Below are 25,608 nucleotides of genomic sequence, written 5' to 3' on the forward strand. Positions count from 1 at the left end.
TTCCTGCTAATGCTAACCAGTCATGGGGAAATGGTTAATGCCTATGGCCCACTATATTCGCTAGTCAAACTACAATAGAATCATTGCCACCCTCATCTTGAATACTATTCTTTAGGAAGCATTAACAAGTAAAAAATTAGTTATTGAAGTTAACATTAATTATAGTTATTTCATCAGCACTCATTTTCAGAAGTTATACACTCCTTGAGAGAAAGTGTATTTTGAAGTTACTCATGTATAAAGTACCATGTGTATCTTAGCATCATAATACAAAGCGTTTATCTTTTGGTAACACATGTATTCTTCTGGGTCTTAATTTTTCCCAAAGTGATAAACATGAATGATCACTAAGGACCCTTAATATAATATGATTTTGTGACTTCTGAGAGTAACCTATAGAAATTAACCATGCTCCATTATTACAAATGCAATTCATGTTTATTTTAGATAAATGAGAAAATTAAATTTAAAAAATAAGAAATAAAACCACATATAATCTCTTCACTCAGTTAATAACCACTGATAACCTCTTGGTATGTTTCTTTCCATTCTTCTGTCATATGTATATACTTGCTTTTTATTAAATTATATTGTTTATTCTTTTATAAATCTATTGTTTTACTTACTAAAATAACACAAAATCATTCCACTTCAATAATCATTCTACTATATTTTCAATGACTGCAAAATATTTATAGGTATAAAAAGTGCTGTTTCTGATTTTACCTTATAAACTTGATGTTTATGTTTTTAATAATGATAAACATCCTTGCAGTACATCTTTGCCCATATCATTATTTATTATTGACTCTGGGTTCAAGAAAAATGCTCTATACTCTTTCTAAAGAGATGGGGATTCTATACTTTATAACTCAATTTAGAATTACCCAATTTTTCAGATTTTGAGCAAGTGTTTGACACAATGAGAGTGAGAGAATTATTAATACTTTTACTGCTTTTGCTGTCCCCAAAGGTCCCATCCCCATGAACAAAAAAACACCCAATAGTTTAAAAGGACAGAGACTAGTAAAGTATGTCATTCAAATTCAAATTCCGTTGACAAGACTTCATAGTAAGAAATATATTTCATATCACAACCCAAGACACAACTATAAATTATAAATAAAACAACACTTATTCTTACTGCATATAATACACTCTTCTCTATTCTACTCTACTATTTTAACTGTGGTCCAGAACTACTGAATTTATTTTTTATCACAAATTGCAATTTTTAAAAAAGGCCCTAAAATATATACCCACGTTCTCTCTAATAGGCAGTTTAAAGAGATGAGCTAATAAATATCTCAAAACCCTTGGGTACCGGTGGCCAGCCTAATGAGGCTAACCAACAAATATATCAGAATCCACATTTCCAAAGAGTCAACAATTTTTCTCAAGTCAGTTTCAGGTACTGCATTTTCTGCCATAGTGTTTCTATATAAGATGGTAGATTGCAGTTTCTCAGAAGGATTTGCAAAGTCACTTGACTGTTGAGTTAATTGCCCATCCCTTTTTAAAGTAGGGGATAGTCCCTGCCATATAAGTCTGAAAAGAAAGTAGGTTTGCTTCCCATTCTCTTTCCTGGGCTTTGTTGCATCTTGGGCTCTACCAAACAGAATAACCCATCTCAGATTTATAATCAGAAGATAGATAAAAGAAGATGCAGAGACAAACATACCTCTACAGGTGTGCAGTGACAGTACACACTGCACAGCCATCTGGCATTCTGGCCTGGGTGCCATTTCTTCCCTCTCCTTCACCTGAGACAGAGAGCCTCCAGGTCTATTTAATTCTGCCTCTTAAATGCCTACTGAGTCCACAAAGTTGACCTTGGCTCATCTCTTCCCCCCAGGCAGTCTCACCCTTAAGCTGCTAGCAAAGGCATCTTTCAAAAACACACAGGGAACATGTGACTCTGGAGATATCAATCTTCTCCTGCTCACTTTTGGTTTCAAGACAAAGTTCAAGTTACTTGCAAGTTAGCTCGGCCTTCCTCTGCAGCCTCGTCACTCTCTGCTTTCCCATATAAACTACTTACTACAACCCCACCCACAAAGTATCCACACTAGATATTCTCAATCAAAATTTCATAATTTAAAGAAGTTAACTATTGGTTAAGTTCTGTGAAATAAAATTAAATGTAACTTTTTTTTAAATTATGTTAAATATGTTGAAAATCTTATGAGAATGTACTTTTTATATCATTGAACAATCTGGACACCTTAGCAGTGAATATAACATGTTTAAACACTTCATCTATTTAAATCATAAGAATTTACCTGAAAGTTTTGAAAGTTTTCGAGCTTCTGACTCTCCAATAGAATTAGTTTCATTAAATTGTTGATAGAGTTTTGAATGGTAAAAGCTTCTAAACTTCTCAGCTTTAGTATAAATGACAAGATCAGATAGGGCCAGAGCCACTTTTACCTTTTTTGATGTAAAAATAAAATGCAGTAAATTCACAATTTTGCACTAATAGTTTGAAAAATATCTTTTCTAACAAAGAAAATATAGTTTCACATCAATTATTTTAGTCTTTTCATAAGATTATCTCTCTGTAAAATCTATTTGGATTGGGTCAATGTGATTATTTTTTATGATGATAATGTTTAATGTTATGTGAAACAGCCCAAATCTAAAATTCCAATTAATATAACAAGTATTGAGGATGACACATATTGTTATTTCTTTTTTCCTAAAGACTTCAGTTTGTTCTCATGAATTTTACAAATTTAGATTTTTTTTTTCATGAGTAACTTGTATTTCCAGCGTGATCTAACATTTTGGAGTAATTTCTACTGTATAGCGTACACTGGCTCTTTTACAGCTTGGCATCTATATCCTTTACATTTCTCTTAGCCCCTTTCCCAAGTCTTGTTTGGGAAAAACATTTCTTGTTCATGCTCAATATATGTGCTAAGTATCAATAATGTAGATCGGGCCTGGCTAATTGAAGCTTTGCATTCCCCTAGCAATAGTGATTGGTTCAGGGATGTGCATATAACTGAGTAAGAGCCAATGTACAAAAAGAATTTGCGTGGTCAGCTGAGAAACGGATAGGCTTTCCAGAGGATTTGAACCTGAAAGCACATAAAGCTGAAGCTTTGCAAAGTCTTGCACCAATATCGAGAAAGTGAGGCTGAAGTTGGAGAAAGAAATTAAGTTCTTTGGACTTTGCTTGAAACACTATACCAAGTTATCACTGAAATTAGAATTCCTTTCCCTAAACTTTTTATTCATGTGGGCTATTAATTAATTGGGCCAAAAACTGATTTTACCTAAACCACATGAATTAGTTTTGTGTCACTTGCAACCTGATATACCTTCTTATGTCACACTAATTTGTATACTTATAATACTATGTATTATAAACAGTGTTTTATGGGGTTTTTTGTCCTTGAGGACAAAGACATTATATTGTTTATCTTTGTATCTTTTGTACACCGCACGATGTATAATACATAACAACACATAATATTTGTCGACTATAATAAAAAAATGTAAAAACAACAGGAAAAAAGATAATTTTTAAAAATTACTTTCCACTGATAATATTTTCCAAAAAAAAAATTAAATGATAGATTACAATTTCTGTAAGAGGAAAAAGATTTTCCCTTCTAAAAAATTTTTTTTAATTCCCCACCAATAAGAAAATAAGACAGCTTTTCAATCACATGTAAGATGTTCCTAAAGTATCATCTCACCCTCTTTTTCCTGAAAAGTGGCAATCTAACTAAATTTCTTGGCTCTGTTTCCTTTTCTGAATAGTCTTTTAAAAAAGTCAATGCTCCTGATTCTTTCATTTTGTCCTCTTCCTCTTCTTTTTCTGCCTCTTCATATTCTTCATATTCCTGTACCTGACCATGCTTATCAGAATTTCTCCTTTCACGGGTTTCCACTAAGGTTCCTATTTTCTTGTTTCTAACTAGTATTTTGAATTTTAATGCCTACAGAAAAAAAAGAATGTAAAAGATACAATTACATGCATTCGTAACAGTCATGGAAAAGCTTTACATCATATTCTCAATTAGCCCTCAGTAGTAAGAGATGTAAGATAAGAGCTCCATCTTTTCCAACACCTCTATAAATACCCTAATGGACACCGGTGATATTATGGCATTGACAAAATTCACCAAAAAGTAAGCCTGTTATGATTGGGACTTACTGTAGCCCCATGTCTTTTACATTTCACAAATTACAACTATTTAAAAATTTTGAAATATATGATAAGGGTATATATATATATATACCCTGTGTGTGTGTGTGTGTGTGTGTGTGTGTATAAGTATATATATACTTGTATAAGTATATATATATACACACACACACATATATTTATATATATGTTAAATTTATATATACATACATATATTTATATATGCATATATGTATATATTTGTATATACATACATATATATATACACACACACACACACACACATATATATATGTTAAAATATTTGCAATGTTACAGAAGTTAGAATGCTACAACTACGGGTTAGTAAATGCTTCAAGTCATTACTCTTTTATCCAATAATAAAAAACATTAAAAGAGATCAGGTATGTAAAAATGTCTATTGTAGTGTCTGGCATCTAGTATAGACTAAATTTAAATTAAAGATTTGTAAATGTTCTTTACATTTCAACTGTACTGCATACCAGCATCATCAACTTAATATTTTCCGTCCATCAAAACTAGGAACATGGCAAACTTCACCAACAGAATCACTCAATCTAAATCCAAAGCCTTCTGGTTCCCATCTTTCACTTAGTTTATTTCTGCCCTTTTAAAATATTCATTAAATAACAAATATACTCATTCATGTCTGCTATGTTGTATACAATGCTGCTGAAATCTGGACTATGAAGTTAAGTTCTTTTCTTCAAGGAGCTTTGTTTGTCCCTTCCCTTTGTCATCTCAAGGTACACCTACTCAAATTATTCCGTCATCTTGGGCCTTCTCTCTTTTACCATGACCTTTACATTACTCTCTGGTACAGAGTTTACCAAAGTGCACTCTGCAACTACATGTAGCAAAAGCATCACCTGGAGTGCTTGTTAAAAGAATGGATTCCTGGGATCTGCTTCAAAATTAGAGAACCAGAATCTTGTGCTGTAGGACTGGAATTATGCCTCTTTAACCAGTCTCTAGGCAATTCTTTTGTACACTGAAGACTGAGTGCAATAGGAGAAAATGACTTTCTCTAATTCTTCATTTACTCATTGAAAAGCATCTCCTTACTTTAGTATAGAAACAAAAACTGTAATGTAAACTATATATCTGAATATATATATTAACATATATGTTATATTAAAAATAGATTTTCTTAAAAAAGATTTATAAATAATAGGAGGAATTCTATTCCTACAAAGTTAAAACTTACTGTAATTTACTGAATTAGACCCTGATTCTTAGATTAAATCTTTGATGATGTTTCCAGCACTTTGCACAAGCTATTTAATATTTATTTCCTGTCATAATTGAATACATTTTGTGTGGGAGCATTTTTCTGAGGTGAAAGTTTTCCATATGTTCAATTTATTTTGTCCATCTCAATTTTATCATGGGCCCTCTACTTCTTGTCACTACTGTCAAAATACCTTTATCTTTAAATTTTCACCCAATTGAATAAGGTAAATATAAAAGAAAATATTCAAATATTAGAAAAATACTGCTCTACACCAAAATGATAATATGTCAAAATTAAACTATTGGTTGTTAGACTACACTATCACTCAAAAAGAAAGTTCATTTATCATCTAATAAAATTTGGGGCCAGCAGAGAAAAGTAAGAAAGAATGGCCAGAGAGCAATGGGGAAAGCTTAAAGAATGTGGTGTTACAGAAAAAACAGTGTTTCAAGGAAAAAAAGGGAGCATCCCCAGTATTGAATGTTGTCAAAGGAACAAGTCAGATATATACTGAAACAGGTCCATTAGAATTTACCAGTAGGAAAGTCTTTGATAACCACGAGGTATTTATTACTGTGATGCGGGTGGAAGAGGAAGCTCAATTGGGTATGCTGTGAAGAGATGAGGAAATGGAAATTTGGGTTGAGACAGGGAATAATCAAGAGATAGCTAGAGGGCAAATTGAAATACTGAGTGTAGGGTGGGGGTGCTTTTTTAAACCAAATACTTGACTATGCTCAACTGAAGATGTAAATGGGCCCATACAGCCAGGACAATTGAAAAGAGCATTAAATTTTTAATTTTAATTAAGAATTAAAAAAAGAGGGAACTTGCCACCCAGATGCTGAGGTATTGGTCCTGGACTACATTTACAGCCGAGATCTTTGTCCCTGCCTTAGCTTTTTGCCTATAAAACAGACCAAATTCCTGCAGCCTAATATTAATTGACTTGAAATTTTGGACTCATGGAGTATGACATACAATAAAAATGTGGATTTTTACATATATTTCTATATATTCTCTTGTCAAAATACATTCACTAAATGCTCATAGAAATGTTTCCCAGCTCATTGCAAAGATACACCTCTATAAATAATCAAATCTAAGCATTTTCATTGACCTCTAATCCAATTTCATGAGCCAATATAATAGTGATATGCTTTTTCTTTTGTTTCTAACCTGAGCTTCTCAGACAAAATGTTACCTCTGGTGAAGGTAGTTGGTCTGAAAAGTCATCAAGCATATCAGAAAGCAAGGCATCTCCCAAAATAAACTGCAAATTGTCTGCCATCACTTCTTGTTGGGGAGGGGAGCAGTGATTCTCCAAAGAGAGCACCAGTGGGTAATCAGAAGCCTAAAAAATTAACCATTACTACAGTTATTTATCAGAATTCCTCAATGACTTGAAATACAATTAATAGAATCACTTAATCTATTTTAAAACTTATTGTTAATGATCATTACATTTGCAAAAATAATTAAGCATTCTTTAAACTGAAAGCACTTTTGAGTTTGCAAAAACAGAGAACACTAAATCTATAGAAAAATAAAAATTATTACTATTTGCACTAGAATTACAGGAAACTGAAGCATCCAAAAGTGAGTACTTATTTAAATAAATTACAGCATATCAACATAAAGGAATGACATAGATCTGTTAAGAAGGAGGTATAGCTATACATACTACTATGGAAATTTGTCTATAAAATAGCCTTATGAAGAAAAGCAAGTTGCCAAAGAGTAAGATTCTACATTTTTACTTTTTAAAGTATGTGTGTGTTTATGTGTTTATGTAGATATTTTCAAATGTGAAGGAAAAACTTTAACACTGATAAGTTAGGGGAAATGTTAATTTTTTTACTTTTTCGGTTTTAAATTCTAAAAACACAACTCATTGTTTTATAATTAAAAACAAAGATAAAGATATTTCCAGTGTTTAATAATAAAGAGGATATGTTAAATAAAGATGACTCTACAAAGATATTTTCTGCTCTTTCTCACCACTATAAATTTGAAATTTGCTACAAAGTAGAGAATAACACTCATTTTTATATCTTATTAAAAATAATTTTATTTTGTTTCCATATATGATTATTGGAGCACAAATTTACCAATTTATAAACAAGCCAAGATACTGCAGGATATGCTGCATTATCCCAGACCTTTGAATAGGAGATAGAATATTACACCTTTTCAATGTATGAGTATCTTAGTTTCTGCGGCTACTGTAACAAATTATCACAAACAGCAGAAATTTATTTAGGAGCCCAAAATTTTAAAATCAGTTTCATTAGCTAAAAAACTACTTCAAAGTATCAACAAGACTCTAGGGAAGATCTGTTCCTTGCCTTGTCCAGCTTCTAGTGGTTGCCAACAATCTTTTGCTTGTAGCCATATCAGTCCAATCTCTGCACCTCATCCTCACATTGCCTCCTCCTCTGTGTTTGCTAAACCTCCCTCTGTCTCCCTCTTAAAAGGATACATATGATGGCATTTAGAGCTTACCCAGATAATCTAGGATAACCTCTCCTCTCAATTTCTTTAACTTCATCACATTGGCAAAGACCTTTTTGCCAAAAAGAGTGACATTTACAGGTTCCAGGAATTAGAACCCAATATCTTTGCGGTCCTTACTCAGCCTACTACAATAACCTTCTCATATAGACCCACATACATGTATACTGACTCGGTTTAACATCAAGAGAACATGCAAAATGTTTTCCCAAAAATAAGAAGTGATTTTGAGTCTAAGCAAAGTGATGGCCTAGCAGACGGATTCCTTGATTAGGCCCTGACTTCACTCACTGGGGACAGCTCATTTTTTCAGCTTCTTTGGTGTTCCTTGCCTCTGCCCTCTGGGAAGGTCCTCGTGTCTTTTGTCCTCTTTGGCCACATCTAAAGTAGGTGTTGAAGAGTTTGCTTTCCTTAAAGTCAAGCAACTTTTGTAGCTCACTTCCTGACCAAGGGTTGTTTGAAAAGTTCACCTACGAGGCAGACTTATGTTTTGTTGTGTTTTGTTTTGTTTCTGGCAATATAGTTCCCTTAAAACAGACTTTTTATCTGTTTGTTTCTATTAAGTTTTATGTGCCAGTAAATATAAACAAAGTTCTTTCCTAATCAGTTACACCAAGTTTATTTTATTTCATTGTTCTTTTTCCCAAATTAATGGTGACTATCTTGAGTAGAAAGTTCAATCTTCAATCTAATCTTTGCTGCAAAACTGAGTTACCTTATGCAACTGAGAAGGCTCATTGAGTCTTTGTTGCTCAAAGCCTTTTTTTCATTCCATCTCTCTCTTTGGAATCTTAGAAGCTGTAGGGGTTTCCATTCTTGCAAAGCCTTTAAATTTTAGGATTGTCTCTATTTGCTTTTATTTTCTTGGTTACCCACCTTGAATGAAGTGACACAGTTTGCTATGCAAATATCTGGGAAGAGCATTTCAGAATAAGGGTTAATATTCCAAGTGCAAAAGCTTTGAAATATGTTTGAAAAAAGAGTAAGGAGGCCAGAATGGACAAGGGAACAAGGCAAAAAGGAGAAGAAGAGATCAGAGAGGTAAAAGAAAACCAGTGATATAGGCCTTGAGAGTCACACACAGCTTGGATTTTAGCTTTTATTCTGAGTGGGACTGAAACTTTTGAGAAGGAAAATGACATGATTTGACTTACCAAAAAAATCAGGCTGGCGATACATTAAGATGAAACTGCAGGGGAGAAGAAGGAGAAGCAAGAACATTGGATAAAAGCCATTGCAATAATCCATGTGAAAGGTGATGGTGGTTGGCCAGGACAGTGACAATAAGAATAGGTTAAGGATTAAATTGGTATATATTTTGAAAGTAGAGCCAAGAGGATTTGCTGAAGAACTTATTGAGAGGTTGAAAGAAAGAGGGGAGAGTTAAAGTTGACAACAATGATTTAAGCTTGAACACATAGAAGTTATACCATTTGGTGAGATTGGAAAGACCACAGGGAAGAGCCTGACTGGCAGAAAGCGGACTCTCTGGAGCTCAACTCTAAACATGTAATGTTATATATGTCGATTAAATATGTAAATGGAATGTCAAATTGAGTAGTTGTCTATTTTGGTGTAGAGTTCAAGGAGGAAGTTTGGGTAAAGATATAAATTTAGAAATCATTAGAAATTAGATGTTTAAGAGAATCAATGCATACATCAACATTTTATATTAAGATAAAATTTTTCAAATTTTTATTTAAATTTTGTGAGTATTTAGCATTTTATACTCTTTCTAATAAATGGTACAGCAATTGATTTAAATTTGTGATTTTAAGTTATATGTAAGTTTAATATACATTAAGTATTCAGTAAGATTTTGTTAAATCTCTTCTAATGAAGTAATATACAAAGTTTACAAAAACAATTTAAAATATGTGAAGGTGCTTAATTAGCCAAATTTGTAAATGGTACCAAGTATTGTTCAAAATTGAATGATTGTTAAAACCTGCTCGATTTATAGACCAGGATTTGTAATCTAAATTTAGAAGCTCTAGAAAACACTAAATCTTTGAATCTGTAACTTTAATTGAATAAAAATTAAAATCCAAAATAAACTTCTGAACATTCTTTGCTGTATAAATAGCAGCACCATACTACCACAGTCATAAAAAAGTGTCAACAATTGAGATAATACATTTTTGACATTTTATTTTTCTCTCTTGAAAGTGAAATAGTTGAATATTGGTAAAATATTTACTAGTATATAGAACAGTATTTCTCAAACATTTTTGGCCATAACTCACAGTAAGAAATATATTTTTACATTGTGAAAGAATATATCCACATTATATATATGTATCTGTGTATGTAGATACATAGATACATATATATATAAAATACACACACATATACAATTTAACAAGAAGTTCCATGAAACATGCACTTTACTGAGAAAAACTTTGATAAATATACCAATAACTATATGCTACATGAATTTCACTACTAATAGATCATAACTCACAATTTGAAATATCACCGATCTAAACTAAGGCCAAGCATTATACAATTTTGAAACTAGTAAATTATATTATGTTTAATAAACTATAATTTAGCAAAGATATGCACGTACTATAAATGCATATTTGTGTATCGCTTGTATAACAGTTTTAAACAGAAGCTTGCTGGTGAGTGTATAACCGTGGTATACAACAGGTTCATTTTGTGATCCATCCCAGCAATCAATTTCCAGACAACGGCATCCTTTCACAAGGGCACTAGCAAAATTTAAACAAAACAAACTGTCATTCCTGGATCATTAAAAAAATATACTTTTAGTGTCAAAATATTCTAAAGACTATTTGTGATTTTAAAATAAATGCATAAATTGATCTATAATAAAGACGAATTGTGCAAAACTGAACACATTTTTCTTATTTTCTATGTGCATGGCTTGACATGGAACTAATGTGTGGAAATCATAATTCCAACACCCCCAAGATAATACAGCGTTCAGTGCTGAATCCTGCAATTTCTACTTATTACTTATGCTTTAAGGGCAGGAATCGAAATTTCAGTCTTATAAAAAATATTTGATATGCAGTGCACTATCAATAAATATTGTATTTATATTGGAAAAAAGGGGAGCTATAGGGATGTAAGAAGAAAAGTAGAAGGCAGACAGAAATAATCTCCTAAAAACAATCTTGGAAGAGAGAGAACCGAATGAAAAAAAGGCTGACTTGTATCACCAGGATCTTAGAATTGATACTTATGTACCAGGAAGAAGGTCAAAGAAGCCCCTGCCATACATGGAGATATTTTTCTATAGAAAACCAAGTTAATACTTGTTTTACAAGAAAAATATTAAATTAACCTTCTGACTCCAGGCCAGTGGTTCTCCTTTAGGACAATTTTGCCTCTTAAAACATCTGGCAAAGTCTGGAGACATTTTTGGTTACCATAACTGGAGATGAAGGGAAGGTTTGCAACTGGCATCTAGTGAGTGGAGGCCAGAAATGCTGCTAAATATTCTACAATGCATAGGACAAGCCCCCAACAACAAAGAATTATCTGACCTGAAGTGTGAAGAATTTGAGAAACCTTTACCTGAGCCGTAACAACTTGGAGAAGGGAATGTGGCCCCAGCACCAAGTACTTGATATAGAATCAGTAATTCTTTCAGATAGATATACAGAGTACCAAATAGGCCATATGAGAGAATAGACTCTTTGAGGGATCATATTTAATCAACTTTCTAGGTAGATGATTAAAGTAGTATTTAGGTAGGAGTATAACTGAGAAAAGATAAAGCAATTATGACACTGAAATCAAGGGGCTGAATTCCGAAAAAAAAAAGCGGGGGGGGAAAACCTTATGTTCCCTTGGGAATAATATAGATAAAAGATAGAAAGTATCTGAAGAGGTAGGGAATTAAAAGAGAAGAGAATTCGTGAAGGTCATGTATCTTGGAGGTCTCAAAACAATACGAAATACAGAATTAACAAATTCTTTTTTGAGATGCTTTCAGGGCTTGTTTTTTAAGCGTACACTACTTGATCAGGCATGTAGAGATGTACTACAATGTCAGCATTCAGAGCTTTCCAGTCCACTTGTCCTGGTGTTGGAGGAATGGGCTTACAACCCTTTTCTAAGTTAATCCTGTCTGACACACTGATATTTCCATCAGCGAATAAGGTGGCCACCTAATTTTAGAAACAAGTCCTAAATTGGGCTATATATGTATAAATCAAACAATACATTTATCAGCTTGAGGAACTTATTTGCATATTTAGATTTTAAATTGCAGAAGAAGCAATATGTTTATAAAGTTTGTTAATTGCCACAAAAGAATATTTGCTTTACTCTCCTTGTAGTTGATTGCTAAGGTAAATTGTCTTGCCCTTTTTATCATACAGAATATCAGTTTTCTTGGGTGCTAACAGAATAATCTTGAACTCTGTGCTAGGAAAACAAAAACACAAAAAACTACCAAAAACTCAGTTGTGGAAGAAAACTTTTCATGAAGGACAACCTAAATAATACTGATTCTTGCTACTTCTCTAGTAGTTTTAATTTCATCCTTCGATTCAACCAACCTTTACCGAACTGCTTATTTTGACTACATGGTGTGGCCCCAGCAAAAAAGATTTAAATGGATCGCTCCGTGTCATGCCAACCAACCCCTTTTACTCAGGGGTAGATAAGAGAAAGTTGTGTCTTCTCCACTGGTGTTGCTGAGGCCACTTTCTACTATTTCACACTGAGTCCTCTTTTGGGGAATGAATAATGAAAATGTCTCTCTCACTCAGTAAAGAAATGTTCCACTTAAATAACTTTAAGAGACTTCATATGGATGAAAATAATTAATACTATAGGACAGTTAATACTAGTTCTCCTCTTTTAAAGATGAAGAAATTGAGACACAAAGGTTTTCTTTGCCATATAAAAACAAATGAGGGAAAGGAAGGAAAGACAAGCACCAAAAACTTAAACATGAATAGGTAAACATTACATTATACCACTTTTCATGAGTAGAGAAATTAGGGAAGACTTGCATTCTAAGAGTTTATCTTCTATAAGTGGGTAAAGAAACAAAGAAATACAATTAAATTTAAATTTAAATATTCAGTTGTGTAGCATATTTTTTCTTGGAATTCAAAAATAACTGTATTTCTAAATCGGTCTGTTTAAAATTTATATTTTCTCTTTTTAAAAATTTTTAAATAATAAAGTACGAATACACATTTCTATAATGGAAGAATAACTATGAATTGGGCTATCCTTACAGAATTCTAAGTGGATATAGTTCTGAGTTTATGGAGTTATGTATTCACTTAAATTTATTGGAGAAGTAATGTTTATTTGCAAATTTGATATTATCAAATTGGGATTATAAGATATCTTTTCTATCTATGGTTTTCCTAAAGTAATATCATCCAATCACATAGCTTTTAATATCAACTATATGCTGATTACTTCCAATTCTTTTTTTCCAGTCTAGATATTTCTTCCAAATCCTAGGCACATATACCCAACTTCCTGTTTGACATGGCCCTTTGATAACTAAGCGGTATCTCAAACTGAATGACAGAACCACTGAACTGCTGCTTTGCCTCACATCCAGCAATGGCCTCTTCTCTCAGGCTTCACCATCTCTCTCAATCCTATTACTGTACTCTAGGTTATCAGACCCAAAATCTTGATACTCTCTCTCTCAGACCTCTCCTCAAATTGCCTGGTAAGTTTTGTTGGCTCTGTCTCCTTAAAATATTCCAAATTCAGCCACTTATCTCAAATGCAGCCTCATAGATTCACCATCTAAATAACCATCATCACCTGGACTGCTACAGTATCAATCCCAAATCATCTTCTAACTCCACTCTTGCACCATCAGTCTTTCCTCCACAGTAAAACGTACATCAAATTATGATATAATCCTAAGGAAAACCCCTCCAATGGCTTCCCAGTGCAAATGTAATAAAAACCCATTCTCTTTTCCATGCTATCTAAGACCCTCTTAAACTGACCTTGTCTACCTCCTCAAACTTACCTCCCTTCATCCTCCATGTACTTGTTTTAAGCCACGCTTGCTGTCTTTCATTTGAACATGCCAAGCCCTTGTTACTAGTTTTACTTATCATGCTCTTCTCTACCAGATTTTTCTGAAACTTCCTCTTTATCATCACTCAGACCAAAACTATGTCACCTCTTGATAAGTCTTTCCTGACCATTTAACTAAAGTACCAAACTTCACCCCCAGTTACTTTCTATCATGTTACACCCTAGTTCATGTTCTCCATATGACTTATCAGTCCCTGAAAACATCAATTTGTTTACCTGCTTATTATCTGTCTATTCCCATGAACAGATGAGGGTAGCAGCTTTGAAAATCTTGCTCACCAATGTATCCCCAGCTGACTGGCTAAACTGAAGCCTGGTATCAACAGTATATACACTGTAGAATGCAAAATTAGAGGTGCAGCATAAATTGCTTTTAATCTAAGTAAATCATTTGACATACAAATCTCTATATATTATTATCTATAAATGCCAAATTATACAATTTATTCTACTTATGTGTTGGTTTTACTCATAGCATTGTGTCCTGATGTCTGAGAATTAATTTTAACCACATTTTTTAAAATGTAGGATGTTCTAATTAGCTAAATAAGATAAATCTTCTCCATGTGTTTCCTCTAAGAAGTATTGAAATTATTCAGGAAACTTCAGAGAGCCAATAACTGAGGAGAGAAAGTCAGCAGGCAGAATTAGAAGGAAATTATATGATACTAATACATAAAATAATTTACATAGCCACCCAAAGGTTGGATCTCCAAGATACACACAAGTCAAAATTATTCTTCTCTATGTGTTTGCCTAACACGCGTAGCCTGCTTTTACTGTGAACTATAACCTATGGAGGTAGAGACCCTCTAGGAACTTCCAAGTGTTTCAAAATGTAATGAACAAAAAAAAATCAAAGTAAATACCTTACATATCCCCAAATGTCACTTGGTCCCACTAATTGGTCAGATATCAAATATGTATTATGTGAACTTGAAATAAAATAATCATTTAATGGATGAGTCATATCTTGATAAACTTTTTCATAGTCATTATCAAACAGTTGACAGTCAGATGAACACAGGTATCTTATAAAACCTTCTAGTGACATCTGGCGTGCTTCCTTAACTATAAAAAATAAGTAAAAAGAATGCAGAAATATCATTAGCCATGTAAAAATTACATCTCACTTTAAAACTTATTCAGTAGTAATGTTTCTAAAATATTCATTTAGAAATAAAATTAACACTATTTTTAATTTTTCTATGGAAACAAATTTTTCTATACAATATCCTTAATTCTTCTGCTTCAACACTGAAGTAGAGAATATATTATTTAATTATCTCTGATTTTTTTTTAATGTTTTAAAAATACACATAAGTGTATATGTCATAGATTTATGAATTTCCACAAGCTAAACATCTAGGTAACCATCAAGGTTAAAGAACAAAACATTACAGCACTGCAAAAGCCTGTCTTCTGCTAACTTTTGGTTTCTCTCCACTTCCCCACCCAACTGTATTCTATGGTCTGATTTCTAATGTTGTAGATTAGTTTTCTCTGCTTTTTGTGCTTTACAGGAATGAACTCATGTAGTATGTACTTTTTGTGATCGGTTTATTTTGCTCAACATTGTTTCTAAGATTTATTTTTGAAGTTGCATATGGTTAGACATTGTTGGTTGCCATGTTGTATAGTATTCCATTAAGTGAGTATACCATTATTTATCAGTTCTATTCTTGATGAGCATTTAGATAATTTTCAGTTTGGGGCTATTATAAAGAGTGTTGCTATAAACAACTAGTACCTGCCTTTTGGTACAAATATATACATATTTCTGTTGAAAGTATGCCTACATATGGAATTGCTAGGTCATTTGCATATTATCATTTTAAATAAATTATCACTAAATTTTTACATGCAAGCATAATATTTACCAAAATTATCTATTTAAGCAAAATACTGGCTCTAGAATCAGACAGCTTGGGTTTAATCCATTTACTTGTTATATGATTAGCATGTTAACCAATCTCTATGTTTGGAAGAATGATAATAACAGCATCCATCCTACATTTTAACTCTATGTTAGTTGTTTTTATCTTTGTTGTAAATAACTTAATTTGTCTCAAAATAATTGCTGGTGTAAGTTTCACCATGTTTTGACAGGGTAATTTATGCAATTATATGAATCTTATTATACTATGTCATCATTATTTTATTTAAAGATAAGCATAAATTAAAAATTTTGAAGTTATTTATCATCGAAAGATGAGATAAGGATAAAAAAGAATATGACCGATCATAAGCCTAAGTGGTCATTTAATTTAAACCAGACAACAATACTCAAAAAATGAAGAAAAAGCAACATTTTTAAATATTTATAAAATGCTATAATCAATTATGCACATAGACAGTGAAGAAATTGGTAATTTTCTAGTATTTTTTCCTTTCCTATAATTGTTTCCATTTAGATAACTTAATATTCATATATATTTTCAATAATATAATGTATAAAATGAAAGACTGCCTATAATTGGGTTTTTATCTTACTAATGAATATCAAGACATTTTCTTCCATTACATTGCCATGTAACAAAATCCTCTTCTTGCTTTCCACACCTAAGCTTATCTCTGAACACTTGGGAGATTATGAAAGCAGTTCAAAAAAAAAGAGCTAGACAATGAAATAGAAAAGAATGCCATGGTTACACAATGTAGCTTTATAAAAGTTATATGTACATTCTATAAAACTCAAAGTAAAACTGACAATATTTTATATTATCCAGAAGTTTGACCTATCCAAAAATTCGAATTTGATAACTGAAATTCATTTTAAAAAATACTCTGTAAATAAATATTTGATAATCTTGGAAAGGCAAGCATACCTTCTTTAATAGGCTCATATTTTTCAATGATCTCAAAAGCAAAATTTTTACTCGTGTTAAGCATATACTGTTCTTGTGTCAAAAAATCAACCAGATTTCTTTCAAAAAGAACTTTCCGGTTTTCAGAATACGTGTTGAAAATCTCAAGTATTTCTTCTCTGTGTGCAATAATTCGATAAATTGATCTAAATTCTTCTATGGTGATTCTTCCTTGCCTCAGCCTGTCATTATCCTACTAAAAAAAACAACAACAACTGATGGGCTCAAATTGTGAATATAAAAAGTACACAAAATGAATACATTAGAATATTTGTATAATATATATAGCAACTTATACTTGAAAGAATATGAATCTTATATCGTATTCTTATCTCAGATAAAACATATAAAACTGCATGAAATGATGCCAAAGTTGGGGAAAGGTTAGTGGATCATCACCACTTAAAACCCGGTAGCCATCATGGATGTACTAAAGGGTACGATGCTAGGTAAATTAAGTCAGACAGAGAAAGACACATACCATGTAATTTCACTTATATGTGGAATCTAAAAACAAAATAAACAAACACACACAACAGAAACAAACTCTTAGAAACAGAGAACAAACTGACGGTTGCCAGATAAGAGGGCAGTAGGGGAATAGATGAAAAGGTGAAGGTATTAAGAAGTACAAATTGGCAGTTACAAAATAGTCATGGGGATGTAAAGTACAGCTTAAAGAATAAAATCGGTAATATTGTAACAATTATGTATGGTGTTAAATCGGTACTAGACTTAGTGGGAGGATCACCTCAGAAGTTATATAAATTTATAACCAAGGTGATGCACATCTGTAACTAATATTGAATGTCAACTGTAATTTAAAAAAATTTAATTAAAAAAAAAAAAAAACCAGTAGCCATAGTGGGAGTGGAATAAGGTATGAGAGAAGATGAGTCTTCTATGTTGTCTTTCAATTACGTGGTTTATTTTTCTATTCCACTTTATTTCAGTGCTTTCTTAAAATCAGGCCAGACAGTATGTATTTCCATGCCACCAAAATGCAGCTTGTACCATAAATGTAAAGGTAAATCAAAGACATTGAAGATCACTGTAAACTACAAAAGTTATAGTAGTTATGTAATAACTAGAGGAAGTAGAATCCGCATAATCATTGAAGGACTGGGGGCAGGGACAAACAAGGCAGGTTCCAATAAGAAAAAGTGGATTCGCCTGGCTGTTTTGGAAAATTCATGTCTGAACTTTATGACATAAAAGATAAGAAATTGGGCTGAACCCAGTTATTAAAAGCAAAAGAACCATTGTGAGGTTCTAAATAAGAAAATGACTAGCAAAAGCAGAAGTTTAGTATTATTAGTTGTTCATTCTCAATTTGAAAAGATGGAGAACTGCATGTAAGGGAATGGAGAGGATACAATCTAGGTGGGAGGTGGTGAGTAGAAAATAATGAACAGGTGTTAGTAAATTATAAAGGAAGAAGTCAGAAGAATTAAACACGTTAAAAATTTATATCTATAAAGAATTGGAGAGAGAACTAGTAAAATTATAGTATCGCAAATAGAAAAAAAACAGACATAAGAAGTGCACCTTAGGACATTTAATTTCAAAAAAGACTATTTATATTTTAACTTTCTCATTACATTGTAAACAGCTTGAGTACAAGAAGCATGTGTTAAAGGGCCTTGTATTGTGATGAAAAGCTGACAATTTGTAGACAGAATGGAGATGACATATTCATATCGCCAAAGTATGTGGGACTTTGGAAATATAAATTAAGCTCTCTGAGCTTCATAATCTTCATCTGCAAAATGGAGATAGATAGCACTAGCTGTGTCATCAGGTTGCTGCAAGGATTGAAGATATACAAGAAATGATAGTTCTAGATTTCAGTGTATTGTTATGCCTCATCTATGTCTGCTTCCCTCACATCACCCAGCCTCTGGTCTCATCTTTTGACAATTTTGCCTATAAAGTGAATCTCTAGGGTATAATAGGGGGAAAACATGCTGGAAATTATTTCATTAGGAAAAGTTCAGTGGTCATTACCAGAGAGTTTTATATGAGGAATTCAAGAAGCAGTCTGAGCTGGGAATGAAATATGAAGTTTTTCAGGGAAAGATAAGTTTCATTTTAAACATTAAACTTGAAGTACTCTGGGTCATCCAAGCAGAAACAGCCAGTAGGCAATCAGTTAGGATGGGAAAGGGGAATTGGTGTGTTTAGGGAAAAAATGAGATAAAGATTTTGGAATCAGACATACCCAGATATGAGTTTTCAGTTATATGAGATATGACTATTATATATGAAAAAAAGGCTGATAACTTCTTCAGGTATTTGTTAAGATAATACATGCAAAAACCTAATGAAGTGCCTAGAATATGGCAGATAATGAACAAATGGTATTGTTGATAAAAAAAAAAAAAAAAAAAGGAGGGGGTTCTATGGAAAATAACCTCACAGAATGATCTAATAATAAATTCCTAGTGGGGAGGTCGTGGTAGGTAGTCACCCCCCCAGGCATGTAACTTCTTTAGTAAAAGGCTTAAATCAGCTCTGCCCATTGTTCTTATGCATCTAGGTTAACACACCTTTGAAATATCAGAAGTGATACCCCTCAAAGCTGGTATTAACCTTCGAGACAGCACATAACCTTGTTAACTATCCTGTAATCCAATCCCCACCTCCATGTAATGTTCCTAATGTCCCCTCCTTAATTTCAAATGCATAAAAAAAGCTGCAAAACTGTTAATTCTCTGGAGCATGTGAGATCTTGCTCCCTAGCATATGTCGTCAGTTTGACTCAAATAAACTCTTAAAAATTCTTTACAGGTTTGGACTTTTCTTATGTCGATATTTACTTGGTATAGTCAGCAGGATTCCAAAGAAGTCCACCCAGGGCCACCCTACAGACCTGGAGCTGGTGCTCAGTATAAGCAAAGGCCTATTGTGCCCCAACAACTCCCCATTTTGCATTGAGTGAACTTCGGTGAGTTTCTCTTGGAATTGCAGGTCTCCTTGCTAAATTTAAGTGGCAGGCCATGAATTTATTTGAGCTGTTCTTAGAAAATTCTTGAGGTGGATAAGGGTTGAGATAACCCAAGCTAAGGGGGAAAAAATGGGTTGCTGCTTTTAATTTGTTTTTAATTGGATTGCATACTGAGAGTCTAAACAAAATCTTCTTCTGGTTAAATAAGAGACTGGACTCTCTTTAGCTTTGAAAAAGAAAGGGCACTTGCTTCCCCAACCCGAATAGCAAATGGGGTGATGACAGCTGTTTGGATCCCTAAATCCCCAGTGGCAGAGATGGGTGCTATGAGGCATCCAGTGAAGTAATGCAGCCCATCCTGGAGAAGCCAAAAGAAGCCCCAGAGAGAAGGGCAAAGCACCTTGGAATGGGTGCACCCCAAAAGAGGAGCCCATCACTTGGACAGCATTGTGGTTCTGGTAGTGTGGGGTTGGTTCTTGCTGACTCTTACTTGCATATTCTTAGGTGATTAAGAATCCTTGTGAGGTTGCCTAAGGAAGAATTTTCCTCTAGGCTGTAAAGCAGGCCTGTAGGGATGTCCACCACATTTTGGCTCGTCTGAAGAAGTGCACATAAAGGCTGGTTTTCCCTAGAAGTTTGTTCAGACTTTACACATCTCAAAATTAATATGGGAAATTGTGCCTCCAAGGCCAACAAGGCCCAGGACAACCAGCCTCCCATTAATACTAAGCAGGCCAAGATGAGGATCCTTTGATACTTCTAATCTTTTGCATGCACAATTAGAAAAAGTTGGCTATAAAATTAGGCAGAATGAATGGGAAACATTTAATTGATTTCTTGAAGCTTCAAAAGAGGATTTAGATAAATGTTGTTTAGGTATCAACTCAATTCTTTGAGGTATTAAAAATGGCTGTCCTTATTTTAAAAGGAGGAAGGTCATTTGGAACTTGATTGTCAAGTACAGATATAAATTGTAAAAGGCATCCAAAACAAAATTTGGATTTGATTGTTCTCTATTTTTGTCAGTCCACATATGCCTATATATGTATGCTGTAAATGTGAGATAATTTTCTGCGTCTGGATGGTATTGTTAAAATTAATGTAAAGGCAAGCACTTGTAAGAACTGGATATTCTAAAATTCTCAGAAATATAAAAACTGAAATGGTTTTCAGGTTCACATGATCTAAAATTAATCCTTTGGAAATAAAAGCTGACTTACGTTTGTTGGTTTAAGTAAAATAGATATGTCTTTATTTTACCTGGGTTTTACAAAAAATAAGTCCATGTTAATAACTGACTTTTATATCTATGAAATATGAGGCTGAAAAATGTCTTATATATGTTTGCCGGTAAAAAGGCCTATGCTTCTAGAGGTTATAAAATCTCTTCATAAATCTGCCAAGCTAAAGAATGCTAATCGCTTACTTATTTTCATTAGAAATTGAGGCTTTAAGAATTAAAATCTCAATATATGTAGGAATAACTTCGCAGTGTTTCAGAAGGGCTCCTGGAATACCTCAAAAGATTTCACACTGCATAAGAAGTGATGAAAATTTCCAGGGTATATGTATGGGTAAACAACAGTTGTAAATTAAATGAATAATTGGGACTATGGGAAACCCATGACGGCCACTTAGTTCTTCCCTGCTCCCTGGATCCCCATTTTTGTTTTAACATTCCCTCATGCACCATACTGCTGGACTTAAATTTAATGAGTGACATTACTGAAAGGAGACATTCTACACTTTTGCCAAGATAAAGAAGATGTATAAGATAACTTTTAATACCCTTTTAATAGCTTACGTACATGTTATACTACATGCCAAACACAGAAAAATGAGATAGAAGGCAAAACTTGGATCATGATAGTTCAGAGGCTAGGAGCGATCCAGAGCGTTTTTTCACAACGAAGTCCATATGACCTGACTGCCTTCCATTTACCTGCCCTTCCCTTTTGGGGAAAAAATAGGCTTCAAGCCAGGTTCCATGATTATGATTATTGTCCCATCACCTATGGTCAGTAAGATGATATCGATACTAAAACTTACTAGGAATGAACCTTCCTAGCACTGTGAGACCACACTATCTGACCAAAGAGTTGGTCATCAAGACATCCTTCAGACTGATTTATGATATAAAGGGAGAACTGTGAGTGAAAAAGAAAAAAAAAGATGCTTTATGGAAATTTCACAGGTTGATCTGATCATAAGTTCCTAACGGGGCTGGTCATGGTGGGTAGTTGTGCCCTAGGCATATAACTTCTTTAGTGAAGGTTTTAAGCAGCCCTGGCCATTGTTCTTGTGCATCTAGGTTAACACACCTTCAGAATGACAGACTTTATGTCAGTAATACTTAACCAGCAATTAAGAGGGTAATTTAAGCTAGTTATGTGTTTTGAAATGACACATACTTTCTATAACATATCTTACAGACTACAAGTTAAAGAGAATGGTAAAAGCAGTAATGATTTTTCTTTTGATAAAAGGATTAATAAAACAGGGAATTTCTGCTCAAGCCATGACTCAATTAATTTTGTAAAAAGAAATTCAGGGGTCATATAGGGTCATATTGTTATTTCTTCTTTACTGAAATTTTATGATAAAAATTCCTTGTGAGGAAATAAATTCATTTCAGAATTTATGTCAGCTTCTTAGGAAATCAATAAATGTTATACAATTTTCTATATATTTTTTGAACAATCATAATGGATGTACCATCAACTAATTTACTGAGTGCCTACTTTTTGCCAAGCCTGGTACTAAGTACGTTTGCAAATATTATCTTATTTAATATTCAGGACAATCCTGCAAGACAACTATATGAGTATCCCCATTCTGCAGATAAAGACATTTGCTCAGAGGGATTGCTGACTTGCCAAGTACCACACAGCTAGGATCTAATAGAGTGAAGAATCTCCATGCCCACTGAGTTTGCAATAGCCCTGAGACACTGAAAGATTTTGGTCACCAAAATAAGATCCATTATATTCATTTTTTTCTATTCTGGCTAAAAGGTATACCCATAAAGTAAAAAAAGATTACTAACAAAAGTTGAAGCATGGGATATTTAAGGAGTTGAATCTTCAACTATACAGAAAATTCAGTTAGCCAACAACTTTCTTAAGTATTCTATTTAATCAACATTTTAATAAATACATGGCAGTTTAGCTTATGGTAACAAAGTATTATTTATTAGGGGGCCTAAGGGAATTATTTTAATAAGGATGGTTTATTGTGGTCATCAACCTTGTTTATATATAATTTATGTTTCTAAAGTATTTGAGGTCATTTTGAAAGAGGTTTTTTGAAGTATTCTAAGCAAATCTGCCTAATTTTTATAATTAACATTGTTTTCATAGCCACTCCAAAAAAGTTTTGCTAAACAAAACAGACCTTCAGCCCTACCATGTCTGAATAATCATAAATTTCAATTAATGAGCTAGTCTTTCATTTGTTAATAACTGTTGAGCATTCTACATGCTTTTAAATGTGGCATGGATTTCGCTCAAGTGCATTTCAAACAGATATCTCTATCTTGCAGATAATTCAAAGCAATCTGATAATCACTGAATAGAATTTACATTATCACATTTGATAGAGATTTAATTACTACCTCCCCACTGTGTTGAATAAATTTTATTAAACCTGAAAGCACGTAGCTGTTTTTCCCTTTGGGGGATTCCACTGGGGGAAAATTCTATTTATAAAGGTCTCTCACAAAAATTTGTGTCTTCAGATATGGTATTAGACATGAAGTGATTAAAATTCTGAGAGCTTATTACATCTCAAGCTACTTGGATTCATAGAAACAACTCTGAAACTTGTCTTTTACTGCAGTCTCCTGAGAAGTACAGTTTTTCTCTCTTGAACTTCCTCTTTGCAGTTTGTAAACATGGGGGCCATCTCTTGTCCAGAGAAGTGCTTGTTAAAGGCAGTTCTCCATAGGTCTTGCATTTCTGCACATTTTCTGAGCAGAGACACCAATATCCTTCATTAGAATTAGCTTTTCAAGGATGTTTGTGTAATAAAGAGATAGTATTTCCCTCCACAGGAATAAACAGGTTTGTTTACTGTCCATGATACTCATGATAATGACACCCTCTTGGGCAAAAGTCAGACAGGCTTACTGCCCCTAATAAAAGACCTCTGTTTCTATTTTTTTTTTTTTTTAGGCAAGACAACCTTTGGTTGACCTCACAGATTCATCTTACAATCCCTTATTTTTTATTTTTTATGCCTACTGCACCTGGTCTTCCTTGGTGGTCTCCCATCCAAGTACTAACCAGGCCCGAGCCTGCTTAGCTTCAGAGATCAGACGGGATCGGGCTTCTTCAGGGTAGCATGGCCATAGTAAGACCTGGGTTTCTTAAACTTGACATCCTTCTCTGGTAATGCAACCCACTGCATTGCAACATCACCTAGCCTCCTCACATCACACTTTGTGAACTAGGGCTTAGAGAAATAGCACCAAAATGCAGATACTCTGGCAATTGCTACTTTTTTGAGTAACAAGCTGTCTTTTTTCTATAAACTGGAAGCCTGCCTCTGCCAGCACCCATTAAACTGCAGACTAGCTGGTTAGCTTGCAAGTAACACAAGCTTCCCAGTTTTTGTGTTAGTGGTTAACAATTAACATAGATTGTGTTAGCTGCTACTCCAAAAAAAAAAAAAAAAAAACGAAATCAAAATCAGGGTTCTCGTCTTTCTACCTATCTGGTGTGGCAAGTCTAATAGTCCTGCCTAATTTGCCAAGAAATATGCCAACTTCTTCATGCAAAATTCAGCTAAGCACTTGGCTTTTTCTTATTTTATTCATTACCTTCCCCTCTGTCCTCCAGGAGTCTTCTAGTGACAGAACTGAGCTAGTTTCCCTTTCTACTAGTTCTCATTCAAACAGAACTTCTGGCATGATTTTCTACTTTGAGGTGAGTAAAATATGATTTTTCTCAAGAGTACCCATTTCTTCTATAAATTACTAACAACTGATCCATTTACCATTTCATCATATATATATATATATATATATATATGATTTTAATCTAATCATATGACCAATCCTAATCAGATACGAACGTTACTATATACTCAACAGATTGTTCTAAACTGATAACCTGGTATTATTTCAAAGTTTATACACAATTCATCTTACCTCCTGCCTAAATTCTATATTGATTATAAATATATTTAATATAATTATTTGCTTTAATTCTTAAAAGATTAATTTTTCATATATTTTCTTCAAAAAGCATCCAAGGAGCTTAGCTATCGATATTTCCCTATACTGGGTTAAGCCCTTCCTAGGTGGGATAGCAGAGGGTGGATATCATCTCACCTTAAATATATATTTCACATGAATATAACTGCATTGAACATTTAATTTTTCAAGTAATTTATAAGCTTTTTCTAGATTAATTTTTCCACCTCTAAAGTCATCCCGAATCATCGACAAAAACCACGTATGAAGCACAAAAAAAGGAGTTAAGGAAATTCTCACAGAAAGTCATCAAGTACTTAAAATGGCTAAAAAAATTCAATCTCTAGTGTATTTTTATTGTTAAAGGATAGTCTAGCTTGTGCTTAAATGACAAAGTAATTCTATAATAAATAATACTTAAAACTAAGTAGGTACTATTCTTTAGTAAAGGTATAAAAGAGCATCACACAATAAAATTATGATAAAATAAAAATAAACATTTGTGAAATCAAGTTATTACTCGATAAATATAGTCTATTGCCTAAAGACATGGACCAGGGAGGCAGCTAGACTTCAAGATACCCTGTTCAGTTCCCTTACCTGAAAAGT

At 33.3% G+C, this 25,608-nt stretch overlaps 1 protein-coding gene and 1 pseudogene across 1 annotated transcript in view; both read right to left on the reverse strand.

The window, feature by feature from the left end:
- The window catches only part of PLCZ1 (phospholipase C zeta 1), a 38,439-nt gene that overhangs the window by 11,655 nt on the left and 1,176 nt on the right, over window positions 1-25,608 (reverse strand). The window contains exons 2-8 of the mRNA XM_006912743.1: window positions 25,138-25,294; window positions 16,820-17,051; window positions 14,861-15,062; window positions 10,501-10,645; window positions 6,619-6,768; window positions 3,708-3,950; window positions 2,283-2,430 (exon numbers count right to left, since the gene is read on the reverse strand). Coding sequence (XP_006912805.1) covers window positions 2,283-2,430; window positions 3,708-3,950; window positions 6,619-6,768; window positions 10,501-10,645; window positions 14,861-15,062; window positions 16,820-17,051; window positions 25,138-25,294 — 1,277 coding nt within the window. The remainder of the gene's footprint in view (window positions 1-2,282; window positions 2,431-3,707; window positions 3,951-6,618; window positions 6,769-10,500; window positions 10,646-14,860; window positions 15,063-16,819; window positions 17,052-25,137; window positions 25,295-25,608) is intronic.
- LOC112480330 lies at window positions 24,040-24,158 on the reverse strand (annotated as a pseudogene).

The sequence above is a fragment of the Pteropus alecto genome, unplaced genomic scaffold (genome assembly GCF_000325575.1).
Source record: "Pteropus alecto unplaced genomic scaffold, ASM32557v1 scaffold103, whole genome shotgun sequence".
NCBI classification, from domain to species: domain Eukaryota; kingdom Metazoa; phylum Chordata; class Mammalia; order Chiroptera; family Pteropodidae; genus Pteropus; species Pteropus alecto.